The 10,103-nt window shown below is 49.5% G+C and overlaps 1 protein-coding gene across 1 annotated transcript; it reads right to left on the reverse strand.

Annotated features, from left to right (window-relative positions):
* Window positions 1-186: 186 nt before the first annotated feature.
* Window positions 187-10,099, reverse strand: PSMC3 (proteasome 26S subunit, ATPase 3). Its single transcript, XM_080592580.1, has 12 exons — window positions 9,851-10,099; window positions 9,687-9,767; window positions 5,473-5,598; window positions 4,276-4,380; window positions 2,656-2,718; window positions 2,079-2,216; window positions 1,830-1,973; window positions 1,462-1,610; window positions 1,069-1,165; window positions 779-924; window positions 519-600; window positions 187-396 (listed from the first exon to the last, which is right to left on the reverse strand). The coding sequence occupies exons 1-12, from the start codon at window positions 9,875-9,877 to the stop codon at window positions 286-288; spliced, it is 1,269 nt and encodes a 422-aa protein (XP_080448706.1). The 5' UTR covers window positions 9,878-10,099; the 3' UTR covers window positions 187-285.
* Between the last annotated feature and the right edge of the window lie 4 nt (window positions 10,100-10,103).

The raw sequence follows: 10,103 nt of genomic DNA on the forward strand, positions 1-10,103 counted from the left end.
TTACTGCAGTAAGTACAACAGTACCTCTTGGTCCTCATTCTGAAGTAGCAGAGCAGGATTTAATCCAGTCCTAGCAGGAGGAGGCTCCAAAGGCAGCACGACGGGCACCGAAGACAGATAGGTCTCCCCTTCCCTTTTGTAGACGTAGAACCACTAAGCAAGGGCGACAGCCCCAAGACATCACCCTTTTTAGAGGGAAAAAATGCTTTATTTTTTCCAGACAAAGTGGTACAGTCCAGTCTAGTCCTGTGCTCTGCCAAGGGAACAACCTTGACTGGGCAGAGATCAGGCATAGTACTGCAGATTGGCTTTTTTCTTTGCTTGAACCTCTAGAATTCCTTCCATGTAGTCCTCGTGGGTGAGCTCTGTAGCTCCACGGCGGAGGGCAATCATCCCCTGCCCAACAAGACAGTATTTAGTGATGGCACGTGAGCACTACATCAGTTCTGATGAATTACTCCACTCTAGCTTTCTCATCTCCCCCTTACCAGTGCTGGCTGCTGTAGGAGAGTACTTACCGCTTCAACGCACACAGCCTTGCACTGGGCTCCATTGAAATCGTCTGTGCAGCGCGCCAGTTCCTCATAGTTCACGTCAGGGCTGATAGGAGCAGGGGGGAAGAAGTCTGAGCACGTGTCCCAAACAGAAGCAAGGGACAGAGCTTCCTTAAGACCCAAGTGAGCTCTCACCACAGTACAGTGCCTACCACCCCGTCACAGCCCTGACATACCACCACCGTGAGCGGCAAACGCAGCCCCAGGTCATGCCTCTTCCATACCTGACATTCATTTTGCGTGAATGGATCTGCATAATTCTGGCTCTGGCCTCCTCGTTAGGCATCGGGAACTCTATCTTGCGATCTAATCGTCCAGAGCGGAGCAAAGCTGGGTCCAAGATATCAACTCGGTTGGTTGCAGCAATCACCTAGGTAGAAGTATGGCGATCAGGCTGAGGCCTCTCCTCCCCAGGGATCTACCAAGCTTATTCCCTGGATGTAGTTTTAATGTTGTGGTTTTTTTTCCCTGCTAACATGCCCTGGCCCCTGGAAGTGCTCTGCTAGATACCAACCTTGACTTGTGTGTTAGGCTGGAAACCATCAAGTTGATTGAGCAGCTCGAGCATGGTCCTCTGCACCTCCCTATCACCAGCCTTCTCACTGTCAAACCTGAGGAGGAAACAAGGGGGGAAAAAAATCAGCTAGATCAGCTGGCCACCCTGCCCCTATGTGTTTAATCACGTAAAAAGGCAGAATGACTGCAGTTCACAGCCTTGGTTAAGCTCATGTATTGCACTCAAGCACATGTACTTCAAGCCCAAGGATTGTGGCAAACGCTGTATCTGTGCTTTGTTTTACCCGGTTTCTGAACAGGCTGTGCATTAAGCTCGACTTCCCTGATGTATGCAGGCAAAAGGGACTGCTAGACAGCTCCCAAGAGCTTTGCAACATGGCCAGTACCTCACCTTTTAGTTCCAATGGCATCCAGTTCATCAATAAAGATGATGGAAGGAGCCTTTTCCTTCGCTAGAGCAAAAGCATCTCGTACCAGCTTAGCTCCGTCACCAATGAACATCTGCACAAGCTGCGGCCCAGCAAGTTTCAGGAACGTAGCCTGGGAAGTGAAAGACAGTCCTATGTCTAGTTTCTCAGTAGTGCCAGTTCTGAGTACTGCAAAACCTCTTAATTAAAACAAGCAAGTAAGCAAACAAAAAGTCCCAACCCTCCCAAGTAACACCAGTTTGTAGATACAATCCCTTTCCCCTTGGAGGTGTCCTTACTCTTTTTCAGCTACTATTCTACAGCAGCGTAAGTTTTCCAAGGTTCATTTTACCTTGGTCTGGGCAGCACACGCTCGAGCTAAAAGTGTCTTCCCTGTTCCTGGAGGCCCGTACATAAGGACACCTTTGGGAGGCTGGATACCCAAGTTTTCAAATTTCTCCTTATGATTCATTGGCAGGACAATGGCCTCCACAAGCTGCAGCAAAAGAAAAGTATTAAGACATAAAACCGAACGCCACAAATCCAGGCTGCCGGTTTCGAGAAGTTCAAAGACTGCTGTCCTTGGTCACGCTGGTATCACCTCTTGGATTTGTTTATCAAGTCCCCCGATGTCACTGTACTGCTCCGTGGGCCTCTCATCCACCTCCATGGCTTTTACCCGGGAATCATACTCGGTGGGTAGAGTCTCCAAGATCAAGTACGAGTCCTTGTTCACACCCTGCAAACACAAGCTCTTTGCTTTTAACAGGCCCTTCAGATAGAAATTAATGAACACACACTCAGAGATGATCCTCTACGCACCAAGGATGCAGGGATAACAAGCTTAACACCATCAAATCATGACAGCTTGGCATGGTGGACAACATCGCAGCAAATTTGGCATGTTTTAAAAGGAAGAGGCCCAATTTACTTATGGTACAAAAGATTGTTAATAGAAAGCTTACTAGGGTGATATCTAAATTTTGGGCACTTAGCTGTATAAGTAACCCCCAACACTACTTTTCTATACTACAAATATTACTAAACCCATAATCTTCATTTTTATTAAAATTTTAGTATAGAAATGGTCTCAAAATAATCTAGACAGACCGTTTCCTTTCTAAAGGACAAGATACTTGGGATTTTCTGAAATTCCTAACAGTCACAACATCACTCACCACTAGGTCTCCAGGCTTCAACTTCTCAGCATCAACCAAGCCAATAACAGGCAGGAAATATGTCTATAGGAAAGGGATCAAAGTAAGCAAAACCAGCTGTACTATGGTAAGATTCTTTTCAGCACTCGTACAATCACAGAACCATAGGATATACCAAGTTGGAAAGGACCCCCCCCAAAGATCATCGTGTCCAACTCCTAGCTCCACATAGCAGCACCCAAAAATCAAACCATGTGTCTGATAGCATTGTCTAACCACTTGAACTCTGGCAGGCTCAGTGACTTAACCACTGCCCTGGGGAGCCCATCCCAGTGCCTGACCACCTCTGGGTGCAGAACCTTTCCCTAACCCCCAGCCTGACCCTCCCCTGTCCCAGCTCCATGCCGTTCCCTCGGGTCCTGTCGCTGTCCCCAGAGAGCAGAGCTCAGCGCCTGCCCCTCCGCTCCCCTCGTGAGGGAGCTGCAGGCCGCCGTGAGGCCTCCCCTCAGCCTGTTCTGCTCTGGGCTGGACAATCCAAGCGACCTCAGCCACTCCTCACACAGCTTGCCTTTCAGACCCTTCACCACTGTGTAGCCCTCCTTTGGACGCTGTCTCACAGTTTTATGTCCTCCTTACACTGTGGCGCCCCAACCTGCACAGTACCCGAGGTAAGGCCACACCAGCACAGAGCGGAGTGGGACAATCCCTTCCCTCAACCAGCTAGCTGTACTGTGCCTGATGCACCCCAGGGTGTGGTTGTCCCTTTTGGCTGCCAGGGCACGCTGGTGACTCATTTAATTCGCCATTGACCAGAACCCCCAGATCCCTTTCTAGAGGGCAGCTGCCCAGCCTCTCAGTACATATATCCAGGATTACTCTGTCCCAGGTGCAGAATCCAGAACTTGCTGTGCTAAATTTCACACAGTTGACAATTGCTCAGCACTAATTTGTCAAAATCTCTCAGCAAGGCCTCTCTACCTTCGAAGGAGTCAGCAGCTCCTCCTGATTTAATATTACCACACACTTACTTAGTATGCATTCAAATCCTGCATCCAGATCATTTATGAAAACACTGAAGAGAACTGGCCCTAAATGGAGCCTTGGGGAACCCCACTAGTGACTGGCCACCAGCCCGATGTAACCCCATTTACCAGAACCCTTTGAGCCTGACCCGTCAGCCAATTGTTCACCCATTGCGTTAGGTACCAGGGTCTTACTTCTTACCCTTCTTGAAAACTGGGGCAAATTTAGCCAGCATCTTGGCTGGCTCAGACCTCCCCAGATTCCCAGGACTGTTGAAAAATAACTGAGAGAGGTCTTATGATGACGTCAGCCAGCTCTCTGAGTACCCTGTGATGAATTCCATCTGACCCATAGACTTAGGTGCACTCATCTGGAGCAGCAAATCCCAAACAAGTGCAGGGTTGGCTGGGAGTTTATCATCTCCCCAGCCACGGTCCTCCAGCTCAGGGCTCCAGAGGTCCCAGGGCCCGTGATCAGTGATAAAGACAGAGGCAAAGAAGGCGTTAAACATCTCTGCTGTATTTACATCCCTACTGGTGAGGCAACCAACCTCATCAAGTAACAGACTGATGTTATTCCTAGTCGCTCCTCGCACCTGGCTGGGCACATGGCTCTTACCTGGCGCGTAGAGGTCTTGATGACAGCACACTTGCCCTTTCTCTGGGAGTCCAGGTCAATGTTTGCTCCGTCCTCCTCCTGGTCGTTGGGGTCAACATCCAGTAGCTGAAAACCAGAGCGAGAGAATTTGTAATTTGTAACATAACCAGGCTAGCAGCATGCCCCCAGATTTAATGCTTCTAAACTACATGGAGCAGGAAAAAACTCACCGTTATCCATTAGCAGTAGAATCCTAAATGCTTTAAAGTACCCTATAAAAATTCATCTCTTCCTTTCCTCATGAAGCAGCAAACAGAAAGACACTATAAGGCCCAGAACAAAGCAGTAGCTAATGGCACTGATTTCTTTTCCCATTACAGCAGCTCACATTAAGACTTAAGCTCATTAAGTTTGAAAACGCAAGTACAAAACAACACCCTTTATAAAAGCAGAACTGCCGACACCTTTTTTTTTTCTTTTTTTTTTTTTAAATCAGATTGGCAAAATTACTGAGTTACAAAAAGAATGTAATGTAGCATCTGGCCCTTCTCCAGGCTTTTGCAAACTTAACTAGCCTCTTGCAATGAACAAAGCAGGTACATGACGATGTGGATGTGTAAGTGGCTGAAGGAAAGAAGCTCTTGCATTCATACAACTTGGTTAGCAAGTCCCTGGATGAGCAGGGACTGCTCCGTGGTGCTTATTAGTTAAGAATAAAACTCTCTAAACATTGTAAATTCCAATCCATTCTCTTCTTTCTTCTTTCATAAAAATCTTTCTGATTAGGGTCTCTTAGCTACTGTTGGTTTAACTGCAGAACTTATCTTAATGCAAAGCTGGGCATAGTTTACAGCTTTTTAATTACCAGAGCCATCACTTTTCATTCATCACGCCACAACTTTTGGAAAGCACATGCCAAATCTCACATATCCAAGTCTATGCTAAGCAAGGCGGTGCCTCTGACAGCTGTGTTACGTAGAGATGTCCAGTAGCTTACACCTCCCTGAGAAATGACCCAGACAAGACATGGGCAAGTGATAAGCACTTCCAGGTCACAAACGAAACCAAGAGAAAAACCTGAAGTCCTGATTCCAGGATCATTAGTGGTTTGAGAATATGCCATGACTCAAATTACTAATGAGCTCCCCTGCCCTCCTCCCTCCTGACATAAGTTGTGCACACTTCTCACACTGCTCCAGAAAAGCACACCGCTCTCACCTCAATAACGTTAGAGACAAGGTACGGCAGGGTTTTGTTCACTTTGATCTTCTCACTGTTCTCTTTGATTTTATCTTTCATGGCCTGAAGCTCATGGGTCACTCTGAGCACTTCACTCTTCATGATCTGGATTCAGCATGAAGAAGAAAGAGGTAGAAATAATGTCAGAAGTCTAAGGCAATAGAAAATGTATACGTTGTTCTAGAAGTAAAATAATTCTAAAAACATAAATCTGAGGAGACAGCGCAGATAAAGGGAAACATAATAGAAAAAGAGAAGATGGCAAAATAGCCAAAATTGGTTAGGAGTTAGAGCTACGCAGTCCATTCTGGTCTCTAATCAATACCCCTTAGTAATTTGCTCCCAATGTCACTTGATACATTTGGCGCAATCAACACATCAGCTCACAGGGCTGCAATATGGCCTAGATAAGGTAACTGTTATTATTATTATTTGTTTTATATATATATATACATACAGATACACAGGTAAATAAATATAGACACACGTGCACATCTATATCCATCCATTTAGAAGTTACTTTGTGCTGGTTTAAAGAAGAATCATGTGCTGGAACACTTATACAATCACAAGCAATAGCATAGGAACAAACAGCCAGGAACTCCCTAAACTTAAAAGTGTCACAATAAAGCATCAAAGCAAACAAGGTATGAACAGGGAGTGGCAGAATTAGGGCTGGTGTCTACTGAGAGTAGCGGGACTAGCAGCACCTTTGCAATGAGATGCGCTGCTGCTGCTCCCAGTGGAACAAAGAAATGCAGGTGCCATTTTTACAAAGCCATTACGTTCTACAAGACCACACGAGGAACAAACTAATCACTTGCTTCTGTAGGGAAAAAAACTCCTTGTTCTCCTTAAAAGCAAAACATTCAACACTAAGGTAATATCCATGACTTACTTCCCACAAGGAAGATAGCCAGGTCCTCATCGGGCTCATCAGACAACTCAGGCTGAGAGGAACCTCTGGGAGCCTCTGCCCCGACCTCCTGCTCAGAGCAGGGCCAGCTGTGTGCTCCTGCCAGGTAGCTCCGGGCTGAGCCCAACTGAATCTTGAAAAACTCCAAGGATAGGGCTACACAATGGGGGCTGCAACTTCACTGGGCAGCCTGTTCCACTGCCTGACTGCCCTCCCAGCGAAAAGGTCATCCTCATGCCCCTGCGGAACCTCTTTCAATTTATGAGCTGTTTTTTCAGTTCATGACCCGTAACTTATGCCTTGAAGTAACCTAGAATCATAGAATATCCCACGTTGGAAGGGACCCATAAGGATCATCAAGTCCAACTCCTGGCACCACACAGGTCTATCCAAAAATTCGGACCATGTGACTAAGAGAACAGTCCAAACACTTCTTAAACTCCGACAGGCTTGGTGCAGTAACTACGTCCCTGGGGAGCCTGTTCCAGTGTGTGACAACCCTCTCGGTGAAGAACCTCTTCCTGATGTCCAGCCTTAACCTCCCCTGCCTCAGCTTAACACCGTTCCTGTGGGTCCTATCGCTGGTGATTAAGGAGAATAGATCGGCGCCTGCCCCTCCACTCTCCCTCGTGAGGAAGCTGCAGACTGTGATGAGGTCCCCCCTCAGCCTCCTCTACTCCAGGCCGAACAGGCCCAGTGACCTCAGCCGCTCCTCATATGTCTTCCCCTCTAGGCCCTTCACCATCTTCGTCGCCCTCCTCTGGACACTCTCCAACAGTTTTACATCCTTTTTGTACTGTGGTGCCCAGAACTGCACACAGTACTCGAGGTGAGGCCGCACCAGCGCAGAGCAGAGGGACAATCACTTCCCTCGACCGACTAGCAATGCCGTGCTTGATGCACCCCAGGATACGGTTGGCCCTCCTGGCTGCCAGGGCACACTGCTGGCTCACATTCAACTTGCTGTCAACCACAACCCCCAGACCTCTCTCTGCGGGGCAGATGCTCTCCAGCATCTCGTCGCCCAGTCTGTACGTACAGCCAGGGTTGCCCCGTCCCAGGTGCAGGACCCGGCGCTTGCTCTTGTTAAACTTCACGCGGTTGGTGATCACCCAGCTCTCCAGTCTGTCCAGGTCTCTCTGCAAGGCCTTCCCACCCTCAAAACAGTCAACAACTCCTTCAAGTTTAGTATCATCAGCAGATTTGCTCAAAACACCTTCTAGAATTTACTCAAACCACATTCTAGGACCTAGGCCTAGGCTTCAATAAGATATAAAACCTTTCTATAAGAAAAAAAAAAAAAAAAGACAACAGCAAACCACACAAACCCAACGTTGGGAGCACAATAGAGAACTTAAATTTCTTACATCTTTATATAATTTTAATTTGACTGTGGATTTTGCTACTAACTGGAAGGAAAAACTGCTGAAAGATTAGAAAGTTCTGTCATCACCACCCAACAACAAGCACGTTTATATCCAAGCCTAACGTACCTAACACAGGTGGTGCTCAGTGCCACCTGGTGGACACCCACACGCACTTTGCTCCCTTTCCTGGTCACTGTCACACAGTTTGAAACACAGCGTGAGCCCCACTGACTGTAACACCAAATGGTCTCAGAACTCACTGCGCCTGAATTGGTCCACGTGACCTTGTTTAATGGAAAATCCATTCTTCTCTAAAAACTTAAGTGTAACACACAATGACCAACAGGGCAGAACCATTACAGGCACTGATAAAGAAAGCATTATATAAAAATGTAAAAATTTAGAAATTTGATTCAATATAGTATTGGAAACATTCAAGGAAAACCGCATGAAGGGAGGGTGCCAATAAATATTTCTGCTACCATGACAATGATGCTCTTAATACAAAATGGAGGCTGCTTATACTGCGCACTTTATTCCGCAGTTTAAAAACAAGACACAAATTTATCTTTGGTGTTTTAAGTTAAGAAGTTAGAAACACTTGCAGAGCCTGAAGCAGTAGGATAAAGTTGCCCTATAGAATTTATGAAATAATTTATCTCAATATTGCTAGCCTCAAGTAGTAGAGACGAGCTGAAAATTTTAAATGCTCTTGTACATGGGACGGTCCCATACCACCCTATGGGGCTTGGGACAGGTCTACCCCAGGACTGGTCATTTTTGACCTTTTTATCAGTGACCCAGATGAGGGGATGGAGCACAATCTCATCACATTTGCAGATGACAGTAAATTTGGGAGAACGGTCTGTGCACGCAAGGGCAGAGCTGCCACTCAGAGGAACCATGAGGGACTGGAGGAACAGGTGTGCAGGAACCACACAAATCCATCAAGGACAAAAGCAAAGCCCTGCACATGGGAACTGAGCGTACCCTGCGGTGATACAGACTGGGGAGCAGCTCTGCTGAAAGAGACCTGGGACAATAGGCTCAGCGTGAGCCCGCAATGTGCCATGGCAGCAAAAGTGGAAAACACCATCGTGGGCTGCAGTAACAGGAGTGCAGCCAGCAGATGGAGGAACGCAATTATCCCCCTGCACTCAACAGCTGTTAGACCCTTGCTAGTGTCCAGTTTGAGGCCCCCCCATACAGCAAAGACATTGATAACCTGGACTGAGTTCAGCACAGGGCCACCGTGAGAAGGCCCTGTGAGAAGGAACTGAGGGAACTGGGCTCGTTCTGCCAGAGGAGGGAACTGCTGGGGAAGAAATCAAGAGATCAGAACCAGACGGTTTGGGGCAGTGCACGGTGGGAGGATGAACAGCAACGAAGACTGAAACAAGAGGGGTGCACAGCCTGCACACAAAGCCAATCTCTGCCCTCACGAGGTCTATCACACCCTGGGCCCGGGCTGTCCTGCGAGTGGTGCAACCTCTGTCCTGGGAGGCTTTCCAGATCCAACTGGAAAAGCCCCGAGCAACCTGGCGATGGCTTGTCCTGCTCTGAGCAGGACCAGGGACTTTCTGAAGGCCCTCTCAACCCGCGCAGCCCGATTACCCTGTGGGACCCTGCCACAGACAAGGCTCTCCCCTTCCCGGAGCCTGGGAGCAGGATTTGTGTCCCTTCAGCTCCAGCTCCCTGCCCGGGCCGGGCGGCACGGCCCCGCCAGCCTCCCCAGGCCCTCCTCTTTCCCTTGTTTTCCCCCCTCAGCGGTCAGGGCCTGTTCCCCACCCCGCTCTCGCCGCCTCGCTGGCGGCCCCCGCCTCAGCTCCCACACCCGCGCTGTGACCGGCGACCACCTCAGGCCGGCCCGGCCCCGCTCCCCGCTCCCCGGCCAGGCCGCGCCGCGCTACCTTGATCTCGCTGTCGAGCAGGCGGGCGCGCTGCACGATCTCCTCCGTGGACATCTTCAGCACCTCCTCGCCGACGCCATCCTGCGGGGCACAACTGCACCGTCACCCCGGGCCCCGCGCCCCGCGCCTCGCCCCCGCCCCGCGCCCCGGCCCCGGCCCCGCACCTCAGACTCGTCCCACACCGACGCCATCTTCCCCTCGGCCGGCGGCGATTCCTCGCCGCAGATTCCTCACGGCCGGTTCCTCGCGGCAGACTCCGCGCTCCCACCGCAAACAGCGAGGCGAAAATCGGCGGCGGCCCTTCGGGCTCCGTCCGGGGTCCCCGCGCCCCCTTGCCCTGCCTCAGAGCCGCCCCCCGCCGCGCGGCCGGCCGTGGCGAATCTGCGGGCGGGGCGGCGCCGTCCCAAAAGTGCTGCG

Source organism: Anser brachyrhynchus (assembly GCF_964034855.1).
Source record: "Anser brachyrhynchus genome assembly, chromosome: 5".
Taxonomy (NCBI): Eukaryota; Metazoa; Chordata; class Aves; order Anseriformes; family Anatidae; genus Anser; species Anser brachyrhynchus.